Source organism: Bicyclus anynana, chromosome 11 (assembly GCF_947172395.1).
Source record: "Bicyclus anynana chromosome 11, ilBicAnyn1.1, whole genome shotgun sequence".
Classification (NCBI taxonomy): Eukaryota; Metazoa; Arthropoda; class Insecta; order Lepidoptera; family Nymphalidae; genus Bicyclus; species Bicyclus anynana.
In genome coordinates, this window is record NC_069093.1 from 16,074,575 (window position 1) to 16,093,174 (window position 18,600).

An 18,600-nucleotide genomic window follows, 5' to 3' on the forward strand; every position below is an offset into this window, starting at 1 on the left:
TATTATTTTTTATATTCTATATAAGACTTGGTCACTAACTATGGGCCTCATAAGAAGGCTCAGATCATCATCAATCATATCAGACGTTCACTGCAGGACATACGCCTTTTGTAGGGACTTCCAAACATCACGATACTAAGCCATCTGCATCCCGCGAATACCTGCGACTCGCTTGATGTCGTCAATACTGCGCTTTCTAGTGCGGGGTTGCCATTCCAGCAACTTGGGACCCCAACGGCCATCGGCTTTTCGAACTATGTGCCCCGCCCATTGCCACTTCTGCTTCGCGTCACGTTGAGCTATGTCAGTGACTTTGGTTCTTCTGCGGATCTCCTCATTTTTGATTCGATCACGCAAAGATACTCTATATAGTAGTCAATCAATCAAAATTCATTTATTTCAATTAGGCTTAGTTCACAAGCACTTTTGAAACGTCAACCTATAGGTATCATGATTTAATGATGGTAATTAAAGTCGAAAACTTAAAATTAAAGTTACGAGGGTTCCTTGGTCTGAGAAGATTGACAACTATAATGACAATTGAACCTTATATAATTATTTTGATTTGATAGATAGCTTATAATAGATACGGGTATAATATCTAATCTATGGTGACAAAGATAAAAATATATTGCAGTCATCGATATAAAATAAGTCTCGCTGACGTATATATTTACCTATTTCTCTTCATTAACACGAAACACTTCAACTCTGCTGTCACACGGTTTATCAGTCTGTCTGTTTGTCAAGGCTCATCTCTAGAACTGCTTAGCCGATTTGAATAAGACTTTCGCTGGAAGATTAAGGAGATTATTATACGTTACATTTTACCTCAAAAAAATCAATGATGGGATTTGTGAAAATCTAAAGGAGACAAATGTACAGTACAGTAAATAAACAAATGAAAAACCCTTTATTTTATAATAATTCTAAATCGCCAATTCACAGATGTGAATTGTAAATGTGTCTTTTTTGTTGAAATCGTGCATTTTCTAAGGTAGGTACTTACTTGTCGATATCTTGACTATGTAATTGTAAATCAAACTGAAATTAAACCAGCCTAATACAGCCTAATACAGCTGACCTCAGATAGGAGATGGCACTATAAGAAAAATACTGATATGTGAAATAATCTGATCTAGAAATGTGCTGGAGAAGAATGCTTGGCATATCCTGGACACAGTTCCAAACCAACATTTCAATCCTCCAAGGCATCAAACAGCGTCTATATTCCATAGTCCAATGTCGCATACTCATTTATCACAGATATGACACGTCCATAGAGCGACTTGTGATGCAAGGAAAGATGGAGAGCAGAAAAGCTCGTGGCAGGTCACTAATGCGCTGGACTGACCAAGTGAAAACCGCTCTCCACGATTCGCTCCACGAATGTGTTAGGAGAACCACACTACAGGGTAGGAATGGCGACGGATAGTGAGGCTTGCCACCATCAAATCTGGGGTGTAATTTCGCTTATGTAATATTCGCCTGTAAAAAGTTTTATCAGAATTTGAACTATATTAATAGAAATTTAAGTGTTGCTTTATTTAAAATTAAAATCAAAGAACTATTGTTAAAAAAACGGTATTACACTATCAAAGACTATTTAACTGACAAACAATAATAATTAACGTATAACGGACATAATAATAAATTAATAATTTAATTTCAATTATAGTGTATATAGACAATGTAATTTAGTTATAAGATTATTTTTAAAATTTGCATGCTATTTTGTAGCAAATTGTATGTCAACATTTATATCAAGATCTGTATTTAACAATTTGCAAATAAAGAATTATGAATTATGAATTATTATTTCTATGACATACCAAATATAAAATGTTACTAACAACGAAGTCGCCATGGAAATGAGCGTTGTCACATCGCTGTAACTTTACAGAATGCAAGAGCAGGGCCCGGTAATGAAATGAAAAATGATCGGATTTCTTTCGCGCGCATGATATCGCGAGTGTTTATATTAGTTAGTTTATAATATTACTCATGAATTACACCAACATAAAATTAAAGATTAGTTTGTGCATGTGCTTGTATTCATGTAGCTTGCTCAAGTACCTACTCTGAAATTCTACATGTGAGGGATTAATATGCATGTTGTGGCTTACACTATGTGTAACCACGTTTGTTCGAGTTTACAAGCACTATCTTGTCTATGCTATAAGATGCAAACCTCGTTGAATTTTCAACAGTCACATATCTACCAACTATTTTCATTCCTATTTAGACCTATGAAGCTTTGAATGGAACGGTAGCAACCGCCCAAAGCCTCAATGGTCTAAACTTTATTGTTGCATACCGTTCTTTGTTATGGTAGGAACATGTACTGAAACTATCAGCTTTTATAAAATCATGTAGATTTGGCTATCACAGGCTTTTATAGCTTGACAAGTTTGTTAATGACACTCACATGATATGACGGGAGGAAAGACTGCGCGGGTGTGAAATCATGCGTGCGGGGAAGTGATGTGCATCAGTCGTGGGTTTTTCATTTATCGCTACACGCTCCCCTTGCGGTACATCGGTAGTGTTATGAACGAACTTGTCAAGTTATAATCAATAAGAATCGATGAAAGAATCAGACGAACTGACGCTAAGCGGTAATTAATTATTATCACAAATTGTAGCATAACTACGACGATCAGTGGCGCATCACACAAAAACAAAAACACGAAATATCAGACCACCCGATAATAATAAACACGCCTCATTTATCTGCATCCTCTCAAAATAATAATATTTCGAATATTAGGCACAACTTCTGACATGCAATCATCTTTATTTGTAGTTTCATTCCATTTTGTGAAAAAAAACGCGAAAAGAACATGGCCTGGGATTTGAAGGACAAAGTTGCTGTTATCACCGGCGATGAGGGTGGCATCGGTTACCAAACAGTAGACCCATTTTTACAAAAAGGCGTTAAAATTGCCATCATACTCAATATTGCTGAAGTACAAGGCTTGCAAATTAAGCAAGAATCTAAGCGCAAAGTACGGCGCTAACAGAGCTGTTTTCATAAAATGTGACGTCAGAAAAGACTTGGATGCCGTTTATACAAAAATTATAAGAACTTACGAAACTTTAGACGTTTTGGTTCACAACGCCGGCATGCTAAACGATAAAGCGATCAAAATGACACTCAATCTCAATGTTCATGCTGTTGTCAGCACATGAGGATAGACAAGGGAGGAAAGGGAGGCACTATCATATACTTATAGTATCAATTAAAGGATTCAGAGTGTATTAGTTCCTCCCTGTGTACCAAGCTTCGAAGTTCGCAGTGATGGGTTTCACAAAATCGTTAGGACATAAATACAATTACGATAGATCCGAAGTCAGATTAGTTGGATTGTGTCCAGGGTTCACTGAAACACCACTGGCGAATGACGTTCAGAGTTTCGACGATGAAATTAATGCGGTTTTTGTGGAATACGTGGAGACTGACGGTATTTGGCAGAAGGCAGATGCAGCTGGCGAAGCTGCAGTTGATGTGTATGAGAAAGCTGAGCAGAACACTTTGGCTGATAGAAGGAGCAAAGCCTATTATCGAAGTTTGAATTTACGATAATTGTGATGTGATGAATTTTTCGTCTGATGATGTTGTTTGTTAATATTTTAATATACAAACATATTGCATTTATGTTTTTATTACTGCATGATTATTGAAAATTAGTAGGACCTCGCGATTTTACTCGCGTAGTTCCCATTTCCGTGATAATACGGGGATTAAATATATAATCGCTACTTATTACGTTACTGCCTGATAATGTAGGTTACTATTGGTGAAAGAATTTTTTAAATCGGTCCAGTAGTTTTGAGTTTATTTGTTACAAACAAAAATATATTTTTTTCCTGTTTGTAGACTGTAAGTAGGTCCATAGTTTTGGGAGACAACGGATGTGTATTTTACAACTTAATTTTGTGTATAAGTACTATAGAGCGAAATTTAATTTTCTAGGAAGTACTAGAAATTATGTGCCTAGTAGCCCAGCGTGGATACCATATTTTGTTACTGCATACACCCTAAGAGCAGTGATAGCCCAGTGGATATGACCTCTGCCTCCGATTCCGGAGGGTGTGGGTTCGAATCCGGTTCAGGGCATGCACCTCCAACTTTTCAGTTGTGTGCATTTTAAGAAATTTAATATCACGTGTCTCAATCGGTGAAGGAAAACATCGTGAGGAAACCTGCATACCAGAGAATTATATTCATTCTCTGCGTGTGTAAAGTCTGCCAATCCGCATTGGGCCAGCGTGGTGGACTATTGGCCTAACCCCTCTCATTCTGAGAGGAGACTCGAGCTCAGCAGTGAGCCGAATATGGGTTGATGACGTGATACACCCTAAAAGTAAGACAAATATAATTATACGCCTCAATAATTTTTAATGGCAATGGCGTCTAGGCACAAAATACATAAAAGTATCTACTAGAAAAAAGTAAAATAATGCCAAATAAAAAAATTAAACGACCGAATTGCATAAGATTATTGTTTATCTGATAGACTTTTTATTTATTACTTAAAAATCTAAGTAGTTTGTCAAGATTTGGTCTACCTCTGTTTAAGTAGAACCCCCAACCTAGGTGCAAAAACATTATTTATTAGTGCCTGCATAAAAATTATGTAAATGTTAAAGCTAACCAAAATTGCTTCAAAACAATTTCAAGGCGATTTGGATAAGAGTTTAAAATGTAACAATTTGTTTTATTTTTGATAAAACTTTTTTGATATTTTTTATTAATAATATTATTATTATATTTTTTATATTATATTTTTTAAATTATATTATTATATTTTTTATTAATAATATTATTATTATTATGATCAAATTGAACCATAAGCATAAGCAATTAATATTGTATTAATTTATTAGTAAAAGCCTTCGTTTCAGTACTAGAGATTGGAATTATTACAACCACATTAAAACTGAATTTGTGGTTTGTTTCTAAGATAGCTTAGTTTAGTTCTGTTCCGATAGATAGCATTGCATAGTCGAGATCGTATTATTTCGGAAGTATACCCTTCCAAACAAAAAAGAATTCTTAAAATCGGCTGTCAAATGACGAAAATATCGCTGGACATACATAAGAAAAACATACATACAGCCGGACATAGAACCTCCTCCGTTTTGGAAGACGGTTAATTAACAATTATCATTAACAACCAAAAAAAATCAAAAATAATTTATATCAAGTAGGCTTAGTTTACAAGCACTTTTGACACGTCAGTCAGATATATAAGACACGTCAGTCTCCTTATATAAGAGCTAAGATGCACCAAGCTAGTCTAAATCAGGTTGTTGAGCTTAATTTTAGTAAAATGCGATTTATGAAAGGAAACGCGGCCTAATGGCCAAGTTTAGGTACATGTTGACTGTTAGAAGGCGGTCAATATCAGGAAATCTGTCCTGATGATCCAGTAGTAAGCCTATGTGGCTTCGGATTTCGAGGTCCTGGGTTTGAGTCTAAGAAGTTTTAAGTAAAATTTTCAGCCCGAAGTTGGGAAGTTGATGATATTAAAACCCGTACCTGGAGAATCAAATTAAAGCGTCGTCCTGGTCATCATCAGTGAGATCTGATAGTGATTGTGAATGAAACATTATTATCCTAAGCCCACAAACTCGCAATAGAGTTGCGTAGTGGGTCTTAGCTCCATATCCCCTGTAAGGCGTCCTGGCCCTGTCGTCGGTAAATAGGCATATAACGATGATCGTTCTTCCTTATTACAGTAATTTACTTAAGCTTTTATCTACAATCAACTCATTATCTATTTATTTTCAATTTTTTTTTCTGTTGTGAGTCGTTAAAAATCAACTGATAATGATGATCGTTATTCCATATTACAGTAAGTAACTGAAGCCTTTATCTACAATCAAACCATTAACTATTTACTTTCAATTGAATAGGTTGAGTATGTACCCTGCACAGTTACGGATACTATTTTTTTTGTTTTTTTTTTTGTCCCTACTAAAGGTTGTTAGTAGCCGGTCCCTACTAACAATGACATTTGTTATACAGAATCTCAATTACATTATGTCAACTAACAAAGTTAGTAACGTCAAAGTTAGTGAATTAGCCTGCTGAGCTGAATTTATTTCTTTATTCTAGGAAATACTTAGCTCAGGATGAAGAAGTTTATGGAGTCGGGTCTTATATACAGGACGTTCGGGACGATTTCCCATAACTAAAAGTTGTTAACGAGTCCACTTATAGGAACCGAACTTTAAAACTTATATTTTTTTTACTATAAAAATAAAAACTTTTTATGTTTTCATACAAAGTCATTCAAATAATTACGATTATCCATGTAACACTCACCTTTAGGTATCTGTTCTTGCATTTTAAAATACGTAACACTTGGCTACGTCATAATTATAAATAAAATATTATAGAAGGATGCGTACAAGGGACACAATTATAGGTCTATTTACAAAAAAAGAAAAAAGATTTATGGGAAATACTCCCGAGCATCCTGTATTATACGTCAGAGCAAGTTTAGTTTTCGGTCCCAATCATTGTCATTAACATCATAAACGATCGCTAACAACGAACGTTATCATTTGGACACAGAAAAGATATTACAACCAGTAGTTGGACTTCATACTAGAGGTCGAAACGCGAGCTATACCTACGCTCCTTGAACATGGGGTGATCGTAGGGTGAAGACAGTCGCGACTGTGCCGCGGTGACGAACGAACGCACGGTGTATTAACAGAGTAAAGTGTATTAATAGTATTAGATTTTTTTAATTATGACCAGTAGGAAATACTGTGCCGTTTTTGGATGCATGAATTCAATTATCCCATCCAGAGATATCTTTTTTTAAGTTACCTGGAAACTCTGAAAGGTTAACTTTAAAATAAATTTACTTATTAGTAGGTAGGTACATAATCTTGTATTTTTTAATGGATAAGGTATTTCCTTTTATCTCCAGAATAAAGGTAGGTATCTGGATTAGTAAATAAAGTGAATAGAGTAAAGGAAAGTGATTGACACGATTGAAATATGTAGCTATACGCGGTTCATGAATCACGATACAGTAGGTACGATAAGCTTGTATTAAAACCTCGACTGCTTGTACAATGTATTGTGTGACTGTGCTCGGATCATTTGTGTTTTGTTACCCGACTGCGGCGAAGCCCAAAGGAGGAGTATGTGTTTGAATGTTATGACTTGTTGTTGTATGCGGGCGACGGGAGGAAAGGACTGCGCGGGTGTGAAGTCGTACGCGCTGGGCATCGTTACCCCCCTCCCGGACCGCGCCGACCTTCGGGAGTGTTACGAACAAATTTGCCAAGCACACATACTGATAAATGATATGTCATTAAACTCGTCTAGATAGGCCGAGTGTCACTGGGTAACTTAGTTCTTAAAAAATCAAAATGGCGGATTTTATGCACTTTAATGTGCAAGCTCATAAAACTTTTGCTCAGCTTGGCATTGGTGACAAGAATTTTAACCGACTTCCAAAAAGAATCTTATCGTATTTACAGCGATATTTCCGTCATTTGTAAACCGTTTCTTTTTTGTTTGGATGAATATTCTTTCAGGTTAGTCCCATTTTTTTCATGTCAGGATCTGATAATGGCATCCTAGAGAAATCTAGGGGAACTATCGTATCGTAGGGACAATTAGTGCGTTTGTTCATTGTTTCATTATCTATTTTAAATCACTACAATTTCATGAAGGTATTTATCTTTTTTTTTATTTGTTCACGTAGTGTGGAGGTAATACCTAGATGGCATCACCGAAATAAATATGTTTAAGAATACGACCAATCCTTCAAGATCATTGACGTAGTATCAGCCTTAATTAAATCAACCAATAAAAAACACGCATTTTTATTTATCACTTCCCATTTTACTACAATTTACAAAGTATTTTATTTGTTTATATAAAAAAAGTTTATTTACAATCACAAAACTAAGTGGAAACACAAAGTTAGCAAATGTAATTAAATTGCTGCATGCGGGCAGCCCTATGACATGTTTACGTACCGCGCGGCTGTAGGTATTTATTTCAAAAATACGGCCGAGTTATTATACTGCTTGTAATATCTTTACTGTGATTTGGACCTTGCAACTCGTTTTCTGTAGCTGAACGAATTAATAACGGGACCAATGAGGTAGTAAATGTTCGTTGAATTGCGTTACCATACGTCATAAGCGCGGAGTTAGGTACCTCCACCTCTTTTAAAACAAAAATAAAACTTCAAGATCTCAACTTTCTCAATGAGAAGATAATATTATAACGAATAAACAATTATTTATATTGTAGGTATACTATACAGGCCATCGCAGGGCTGGTACCCACTTTGTTGGAGGGATAACGGAAGCTAGAAGTATTCATAAATATTTGTTTCATATGAATTCATAACTTCGCAATGAGATTTAACGTTGGAACAACGAGCCAAAACGATCAGTATGAAGTAGTAAGTCGTACGACTAACATTAACTACGTAAGGATGCAGATTGTTGCAAAGCCTGGGCCTGTAGCTATGTGGCACGGCGGTTTTCTAAAACGCTAACGATTCGAAAACTATTAAACGTCTAACGATTTCTATACACCGTTGAAAATATTTAATAACCCAAAGGTCTTGAGTCCGAAAATAGACAACCGTCTTGGGTCGAATGTTAAATTCATACAGGTTTGGTTGTCTAGTAAGGTAAATATATATCTTATCTCGGAAATTCTCCATTTGCATGCAATTTTTCTCTAGCTACAGTAGAATAATGGGAGTGTGATCTACAAATATATATTATTTATCTATCGTAGTTATATTGTTTTATAATTATATTTAATTTTATTGTTATATTTATATTTTTATTGTGTCGCTCAATTTTGTATTAATAATTAGTTTTAGTTTAGTCATATCATGTAACATTTACTTTGGTTTAGTTATGTCGCTATATGACATCGCTATGTGTCCGTGTTGTCACCTGGATCAAAGTCTTCAGTTGAAAATCAGCGCTGTGTGCCCATACATTTGCTTGGTATATGCAGCATAATGCTGAGCTGAATCCTTTTTTTCAAAGTTGTGTTAAATGCAAAATTAAGTTGTTAAGTAAATATGAAGGTTGTAAAGTTTGGCACAACTTTTGGAATATTTTTTTTTCTTTCTTCTTTCTTTTTCAAAATACCTACTACTAATATTGAAAATTTTGCAAGACGCTCATGCAGTGTTGTCACTGTATGTAACAAACCAATAAGTATCGTTATGTTAATTATGCTAATCGCTGTGTTGTTTGCTATGAGCTTAGAAAAGTACGGTATGGTGAGTAATTACACGTCTTATTTATTTACAACTGCACTATGCATAGGAACTTTGACACGATACCATCTATATTTATAGGCCGTTCCCGTTAGGGACTTGTCAATCGTGTGCAATAATTCGCGAAGAAAACATGGATCGGGATTTGAAGAACAAAGTCGCTGTGATCACCGGAGCTGCCGGAGCCATCGGTTACGAAACAGCTGACAGATATTTACAAAAAGGCGCTAAAGTTGTAATCATACTCGACATAGCTGCAGTACATGGTTTGGAGGCAAGCAAGAAGCTCTGCACAAAACACGGTGCGAACAGAGCTGTTTTCATGAAATGCGATATCACGAAAGACTTGGATACCGTGTATCCTAAAATTATAAGCACCTATGAAACTGTTCACGTTTTGATTAACAACGCAGGCATTCTAAACGATCACAGAATTAAGGACACAATAGATATCAACGTTCAAGCTTTGATCGATTGGTCGCTGAAGTTCTGGGAGCATATGAGGACGGACAAAGGAGGAAAGGGTGGCACGATCATAAACTTAGTTTCAATTTATGGATACAGAGTCGACCAGTACCTCCCAGTTTATCAAGCTTCGAAGTTCGCAGTGATGGGGTTCACGAAATCCCTGGGACATACGTATAACTACAATAGAGCCGGAGTCAGAGTGTTGGGAGTCTGTCCAGGGTTCACTGATACTTCACTGGTGCATGATCCTAAGACGTGGGATGATGAAAGCATAGGAAAAGCTTATGGCGTATTTGTTAAGAAACAGCTTTGGCAGAAAGTGGATTCGGTCGGTAAAGCAATTGTTGATGTATTCGAGAAAGCTAACAGCGGAACAGCCTGGCTTATAGAAGGGGGGAAGCCTATTATCGAAGTTTAAGTGATGATATTTGCTTTATCTTGTCTTAATGTTATTAATTAATAGCGGACGCCTGTTTAACACAAATCCCGCGAGTTTCCGGGATGAAACCTATGTGTTAATCCAGAGTAAAATCAATTTTTATCCAAATTGCTTCAATAGCTGCAGTGTAAAGGAGAAACAAACATACTTACACACACACACACACACTCACACGCAAACTTTCACTTTTATAATAATAGTGTGATTATTATTCCACTGAAACGCCCATGGGACGCACTGGTCCCGGTAATCGACCCTTGAACGCCCGTGGGACATACGTATGCCCGGTAGATTTAGCGCGGCCATACTTTTGTCGCTGTAAATTTTATTTAAACTGTGCCATTCTCTACGTTGCTTTCTAATTGTAGAGTGTTTATAGCGCCTTTTTCCTATCGACAATATAGAAACTTGTCACTCGTCATTCGTCATAATTTGATTTTTGAAGTGTCGGGTTGTTGGTTTTAAGGTTAGTTTAATGAATTTTGTTAATGAATTTCCAAGTTCTTATGGTTGTTTTTATGTTTTTTAATCTAGAAAATGTGTACTTTAATCTTAGTGTTGTGTAAGAAAAGTTTGATTGATTTTGAAAATGTTTATAAGTTTATAATTTTTTTTTATTAAAAGTAGATATTTGTTGGCCGTTTAAATACAACGGCAAATTTATTCTTTATATTTTCGCATCTCGTGCGACGTGGTATTTTATTTTTAAATACGTGCGATACTTAAGTCGTCGTAACGTTTTTAGTAGTAGGCGGCTTCCGTCGAATTTTGCTAATTTTTGGGGTTTTTTGGGGGGCGGGACATACGGGGCGTTTGTTTATTTGCCTGGTTGCTATTACGGGCGTTCAAATGGGTAATAAATTTACTTTCTAATTTCATGTTTTTAATCTTAATAAAGTTTGGTGTGTGTTCTTAAATAAAAATTGTTTTATTTATGACCTATATATACGTATGGTATTAAACGTATGACAATTTATTTACAAAATTTTGTAATTACCAAAAATATTTAACGCAAGTTATTTTTCGACCAAAAATTATTATGTAGGTATACCTACATCAAATATTTTTTTTTAATTGATGTAGGTAGTTCTTTCAGAAACGGCTTAAATTAACACAACCGGCTTAGCACCGCCTTTAAACTGATCCTATAGTAGTATCATATAGTATAATATTATTTTTCGCTTTTTAGTTTAGGCAGTATCTTTTATGTTTTTGAAGTTTTAATTTTTTTTTATTTTTAAATTTTTAGTGTAATCTTAACAGATATGGTTACCTACCTTTGGTTTTGAAGATAGGCGGAGGCGGGATCTGGATAATCGTCGTGAGCAACTTAAGGCCAAGCCACCCTCCTATATCTCATATAATTATGTGGACGGTACCCTAACTTGTCCTGTCTACGGGATCTAGTGCCAAAGGTATGTTGCTGTGAGTCGTGTTAAAACATTGTAGGTATGTAATAGCGTCGTCTGACTTAGACTTAAACAAATTAATGAGTAGGACACACGACAAAAGAGCATTACTAATTAGACTTGGTTACGCAACTTGAATTCCGTCTTAAATTGATGCACCATCATGACTAGTAAACGTAGGTATTTGTTGTACATGTTCAACTTTAATCTTAATTAGGTATTATTGAACAATAAATTTGAAGATTGATTGTGCTCAATTATTATCATTGATTACATTTAGGATTCCCTTTAATTATCCAAACCTATCACTCCTTTACATCCTCCGCTACGTAGAATTATTGTTGGTGCCAATTTTCCTATTCCTAGATTAGTAAGACCTATAATAATATCAGTTCTAAAGTTAACATTAACTCTGAATCAATATACAGTTTTAAAAAAAAATATCTCTACTTGATACTCTTATGACTAAAATGTGCTCACCTTATTTCATTTTCTTTCTTTCTCTCATTTTTTCTCCTTTTTCACTTAATAATACTAGTGTGTATGTTCTTTATTTGTGATATTTAAGTTATCTTTTATTTAGTGTTCTTCTTTATTTCATGCTGTGCTTATTTGTAAATAACCACTACACTTATAGTGGTTTATAATTTAGTACATTATTTTAGTTAGTGTAAGTGGTAGTAAATAAATCTAATAAATAAATAAATTTCCAGAAAAACGTGAAAGGTATCATAACCAATAAGGAATTGTCTTAACTGTCCTCCGTCTTCATCACCAGACCCCTTATGCAGTCACAACCTATATGGGTAGAAAATTCTCATCAATATACAATTATTCAAGTCCAAACACAATGTAGCAACTGTGAACCGTCGAGGAGTTCTCTTCACTGTCCTTCGTCTTCATCACCAGACCCTTAATACAGTCACAACCCATCTAGGTGGAAGGTTCTCATCAATACAAATTTATCAAGTCCAAACACAAGGTAGCTGCAGTGAACCGTCGAGGAGTTCTCTTCACTGTCCTTCGTCTTCATCACCAGACCCTAAATACAGTCACAACCCATGTAGGTGGAAAGTTCTCATCAAAACAAAATAATCAAGCCCAGAATAAAAAAATATTTTTCAAAATCGGTCCATGAATGACGGAATTATTGCTGGATATACATAAAAAAAAACCATACATACAGCCTAACGTAAAACCTCCTCCTTTTTGGAAGTCGGTCAAATGTAAGCCTGACCCTTCCATGTGGGCTATTAAAATAGGTATTATATGCATTTATTTAAGTGATTTAGGTTTAGCTAGGGTTTTACGTGTCATTACTATGATCATGGTTGATCAAAGCCGATAGTGAAAAAGGAGCTTAAGAAGCCGATCTAATGATGAGAACGGTGATACAACAAACATATCGCTGCAGCGTAACCACGTAATGAGGTATTGTCGTGGCAGGTAGGGGAGGCGAAGCGAAGAAAGGGGTTAAAAAGCTTTGAAACATCAGTTCAGATTAACTGTGCGTGCTGTGAATAACGTTTCGTATGACTCGTAAGTCGTACAACTAACATTAACAAATGCTAAAGGTGGGTACAGATTGGTGCAATGCAACATGTAGTGCAACATTCAATGCAAGAATTTGACATCCACATTGCTGCAATGTATCACGAATGCTCGTGGTTTGGACGCCTCGCGCGCACGAACTGCGCCTGGGTCGCGCACGCTCCGAGCGTTACAATTCGTGCGCGGTTCGATCCGAGATTTGTCGGTTTTTGGTACGAACACAAAGGGGCGCGCAGTGTGCGCAGGACTGAGCCGTGGACGGTCGTTCGTTTCGTTCGCATGCGCAACGAAATTTATTGAAAATAACAGCAGAAAAATGCAATAATGTTAATTAATAGTGTTTGTTACGAAATGCGGGAACAGATGTTCTCGAATGATTCGTAGTCAATCCGCGTACCGCGCGCGCCACACGTCCAAGGCAGCAGGGAACATGCAATGTAATGCAGAATATTACATTACATGTTGCATTGCACCAATCTGTACCCACCTTAACGTTTCGAAAACTAACAAATGAAAGGGAATGATAGATACGATCGACAACTTGACACGTGACCTATTGATAGTGAATTTATCCCCATACTTTTTTAATTTTTGAAGCGTTATCGTTTGTAGAAAGAAAATCTGCGTGCCTTGTGATTACAGGCCCTGAATGTTCTATGTCAGATGATGACATGTTCCCTATAAATAATTTAGATTTGGCAATTTTAATAATAATTATCCTTGGAAATTTTAATCTAGTCAGATTAAAATTTCCTGGGATAGTTTTTATAATTCTTTTTCTTCGTCGTTACACTCTTGACAGAGTGGTCGTGGTCGTCATTTGGGCGCGGTGGTAAGCCTCACTATCCGTCGCCATTCCTCCCGTAGTGTGGCTCTCCTAGAACATTCGTGGAGCGATCCATGGAGAGCGGTTTTTACTTGGTCAGTCCAGCGCATTGGTGACCTGCCACGTGCTCTTGTGCCCTCCACTTTTCTTTTCCTTGCGGAAAGGAAAGGTTTTTATAATAAGCCTCATTAATTGTATGGAGAATTTATGAGTTATAAAAAATATGTATAGCGCGATTTGGTACATCTAACAATTTCTACAATGCAGTTGAAAATATTTTATAACCCAAAAGTCTTGAGTCCGAAAATAGGTTTATTTCTAACTACAGTAGTATATTAGGAGTGGGATCTACCAATAAGTACTTTGCATGACGCTTACGCAGTGTTTACACTGTATAAAATACAAACATAATTATCAATAAGTATAATTATGTTAATTATGCTAATGACAGTATTGTTTGCTATGAGCTTAGCGAAATACGGTACGGTAAGTAATTACATTCGTTAGTAGACATCGGCTTGCCATTTTATATAAAAACGTCTCATTTATTTACAACTGCACTATGTATAGAATCTTTGACACGATACCATCTATATTTATAGGCCGTTCCCGTTAGGGACTTGTCAATCGTGTGCAATAATTCGCGAAGAAAACATGGCTCGGAATTTGAAGAACAAAGTCGTTGTGATCACTGGAGGTTCAGTGGGCATCGGCTACGAAATAGCTGACAGATATTTACAAAAAGGCGCTAAAGTTGCAATCCTACTCGGCACCACTGAAGCACGAGGTTTGGAGTCAAGCAAAAATCTCTGCACAAAATACGGTGCAAACAGAGCTGTTTTCATGAAATGCAATGTCACGAAAGACTTGGATACCGTGTATCCTAAAATTGTAAGCACCTACGAAACTGTTCACGTTTTGGTTAACAACGCAGGCATTCTCAACGATCAGAGAATTAGGGACACTATAAATATTAACGTTCAAGCTTTGATCGATTGGTCGCTGAAGTTCTGGCAGTACATGAGGATGGACAAAGGAGGGAAGGGTGGCACGATCATAAATTTAGCTTCAATTTACGGATACAGAGTCGACCAGTACCTCCCAGTTTACCAAGCTTCGAAGTTCGCAGTGATGGGCTTTACGAAATCCTTGGGACATACGTACAACTACAATAGATCCGGAGTCAGGGTGTTGGGAATCTGTCCAGGGTACACCGATACTGCTCTGGTACATGATCTTAAGACGTGGGACGATGATAGCATAGCTAAAGATTATGGCGTGTTTCTAAAGAAACAGCTTTGGCAGAAAGTGGATTCGGTCGGTAAAGCAGCTGTTGACGTATTCGAGAATGCTAACAGCGGAACAGCCTGGCTTATAGAAGGGGCGAAGCCTATTGTCGAGGTATAAGTGATGATATTTGCTTTGTGTTGTCTAAATAATGTTAATTCTTATTATTTAATAAGTTAACTTTCTAATTTTATAAATTTTAATAAATCTAATGTGATCAAACTCGCGTAAAGTGGGTTCCGAACGATGTTACCTAAAACTGTTATTATAAAATATTAGGGCTCGTACAGAATTCCTAAATAGCATTGTACCGTCGTATTGTAATATGTATATTTAGTACAGTATTTACAGTACCTATAGTTTGTCAATCTTGAGTGATTTCAGTTTAATAACGTGATTTATTAATTTTCTTTACTGAAAGCATTAGTTTCCACATACGATATCTCGAACAACTTCGAAGCTATTCATTTTAGAATTTAAAAGAAATATATACTTGAGATCCTCTTATCAAACTCTTTGATTTAATATATCTCACGACATAGGCTCATGCCCTGTGCGCTGTATTCCAGTAATTGGTTGATAAAGTGCATCAATCTATTTTGCAGACATCTAAATGTTGTGCCTTTGCTATTTCGTATTTGATCATTTATTTTCTATTAATTAATTTCTTGGCTTGAGTCACTTATTTCAAAGCCCTTAAAATAGACCTTTATCCAGCTGTGGTCGTCCGTCGTCCATCGGTTGATAATGATTGTTATGTTACAGTTAATGTGGCATAACTTTGACTCTTAAATTGTGAATACCTTACCTAACCTTATCAGCCGATAGACGTCCACTGCTGGACATTGGCCTCTTGCATGGACCTCCAAGCAAAACGATCTCGGGCCACCTGCATCCAGCGAATCCCTGCGACTCGCTGGATGTCGTCAGTCCACCTGGAGGGGGTTCGACCAACACTGTTTTCTAGTGCGGGATCGACATTTTAGCACCTTGGAACCCTAACGTCATGGCAAAAATAATGGCAAATTAATTAGTTGAAACGGATCCATTTTTGAATTTCTAGTCAAATTTGTAACTGTGGAAACCTTCTGAATAAAAAAACGGTATATAGAAACTTAAAAACCGACAAAGCATTGAAGTCAGGACAAAAGGTCTGCCACGACCATTCGCCCAAAAAGGAGGAGGATAATATTATATGCTTTTATACAAAGTAGGTTAACATTTGCGGCCGTTGAGACTCTTAAAACTATTTAGAAAGCGTGAATATATGTCGCTGCTACTGAACAACAAGTCTTGACACACCATTGGAGGCTTAAAGCCTGCTGACGCAAAAGATTTGACATTTGCGCGCTCATTAATTTGTCAATATTAGTTACCCACAAAACTAAAGAGCTAGGCTAAAATATTTTTTTCTGATAATTTTGTACGTGAGATAATTATTATAAATTTTAATTTAATATACTGTGTAATTCTTAGTTTTAATTAATATATTCTATGATAAAGTTATTGTAAATACGTAAGACAAAATTAGAAATTTTTTTACTTGCAATTATTGTTTGGCAAAATCTGAACTGTAATTCTAGTGTTACATATGTTACTTGTAAGCATGACGTCTATTAGCATTTCTTCTTCCTCCATGCACGTTCTGCATAGAGAACTGTCGAAACCTAGAACTGGAAGATATTTATTTAATGTGCAGTGCCCTGCCACTATGCCACTAGTTCTATAACCGTTTGAATTTTGCTACGGTTGATTTTAAGTAGTTTATCATTAAACGACGGTTGAGGTTTGGTATAAATAATGACACCTATACGTTGTACATAGAACAGTTCACACGGCGTTTATACTGCAAAAAATGTACATGATAAACCTATGCGTTTAGATGTACTTACTGTAAAAAACGCGCAGGACCAAGCGATCTGAATCTAGTCTTAGGGTTTAAAGTGTCATTATTATGATCATGGTTGATCAAAGCCGATAGTGAAAAAGGAGTTTAAGAAGCCGGTCTAATGATTAGAACGGTGATACAACAAACATATCGCTGCGGCGTAACCACGTAATGAGGTATTGTCGTAGTCGGCAGGTAGGGGGAGGAAGGGGGTGAGGCTAAAAGCTTTGCAACATTAGTTCACATCAACTGTGCTTCAGACTTAGCGGGGTGGGAATACAGGGGATGAAAATACATTGAGCTTTATCATATTATTCCATTAAAATATAAACCATTTATTCACTTTCTCTTTGCAATTGCACGTTATAGAGTCAACATCTCCTGAGGATGCTCTGGTTTCGGGGTGAAACGTACGTAGAGAGTATTTTGTTGGACCTGGGTGACGTTGTCGCATGGGTTCGTCGACTTTTCGCGGATGATAGCAATATAAATAAATCATTATATAATCATGATGAATTTCCGCAAAGTAACGCCTGCTTATATCCAACAACTTATGATGTCCTGCCGTAGATCACTTTTATAGAATCTACATTTCATAATAGATATGAGTATAGATACTAATCATATACGAGTAAACGCGAAAGTAAGTCTGTTACCCTGAATCGATCAAGCTGAATTTTAGTGTAGTGGTAAATGGGACCTTGAAGCAAAACATAGAATACTTTTGAGCCTAAAATAAAAATAGAAGGGGGTGAGATAGGGGTTGAAAGATTGTATGGAAAGTCCTTAATTTTTAGAGTTACAGTCTTAAAAATTTGTTCATAAATTATAAAAAAACACTACATAAAATGTTATACAAGAATTTTCAAAATTGTGACAATGAAGTGGTAAAATAGGGTTTGAAACTTTACATTGATTTCCACGCGGATAATGAGTTTTTATGGAACTTTTTATATGACAACACCAGCTGATTTGTCAAACGTCATTGTTGTGCTTATTAATACTTGAAAACTAAACTTTTTGCTGTGTATTTGGATACTGTGATGAAAGTTCCTTCGATATCATATAAATGCCTGGTGTCCTGCTGTCATATTCACTATTTTGGTATTTATTATCAAACAATAAACAATTGACAAAATGTCATTTACCTACTGTGTGATATCCACCAGTAAGCACCGGATGACATTTGTCACATAGAATCTCAATTTCGAATTTAACTAGCATACGTCAAAGTGAATTAGCCTGCTGGAATTATATTCCTTAGCCTAACGTAGCCTAAAAGAAATTGCTGGCAAGCGAGAAAGCTGACTTTTGTTTTGTATGTTTTATTGTTGTATTTCATAAAATATATGAAAAAATAAACATACTTTGCAGTTACAGGTAATAATAACAGCCCAGCTGACTTTGCTGTGATGCCCTTGATTGATAGTAAAGGTCATACGTCA

At 36.2% G+C, this 18,600-nt stretch overlaps 2 protein-coding genes and 1 pseudogene across 2 annotated transcripts; all 3 read left to right on the top strand.

Annotated features, from left to right (window-relative positions):
• Positions 1-2,843: 2,843 nt before the first annotated feature.
• Positions 2,844-3,586, top strand: LOC128198530 (15-hydroxyprostaglandin dehydrogenase [NAD(+)]-like; annotated as a pseudogene).
• Positions 3,587-9,362: 5,776 nt separating this feature from the next.
• Positions 9,363-10,220, top strand: LOC112049781 (alcohol dehydrogenase-like). Its single transcript, XM_024087808.2, has one exon. The coding sequence runs from the start codon at positions 9,421-9,423 to the stop codon at positions 10,171-10,173; it is 753 nt and encodes a 250-aa protein (XP_023943576.1). The 5' UTR covers positions 9,363-9,420; the 3' UTR covers positions 10,174-10,220.
• A 4,312-nt stretch (positions 10,221-14,532) lies between these two features.
• Positions 14,533-15,779, top strand: LOC112049788 (15-hydroxyprostaglandin dehydrogenase [NAD(+)]-like). The gene has a single exon (XM_024087819.2). It carries the CDS (start codon positions 14,635-14,637, stop codon positions 15,385-15,387), a length of 753 nt encoding a protein of 250 aa, XP_023943587.2. The 5' UTR covers positions 14,533-14,634; the 3' UTR covers positions 15,388-15,779.
• The last annotated feature ends 2,821 nt before the right edge of the window (positions 15,780-18,600 follow it).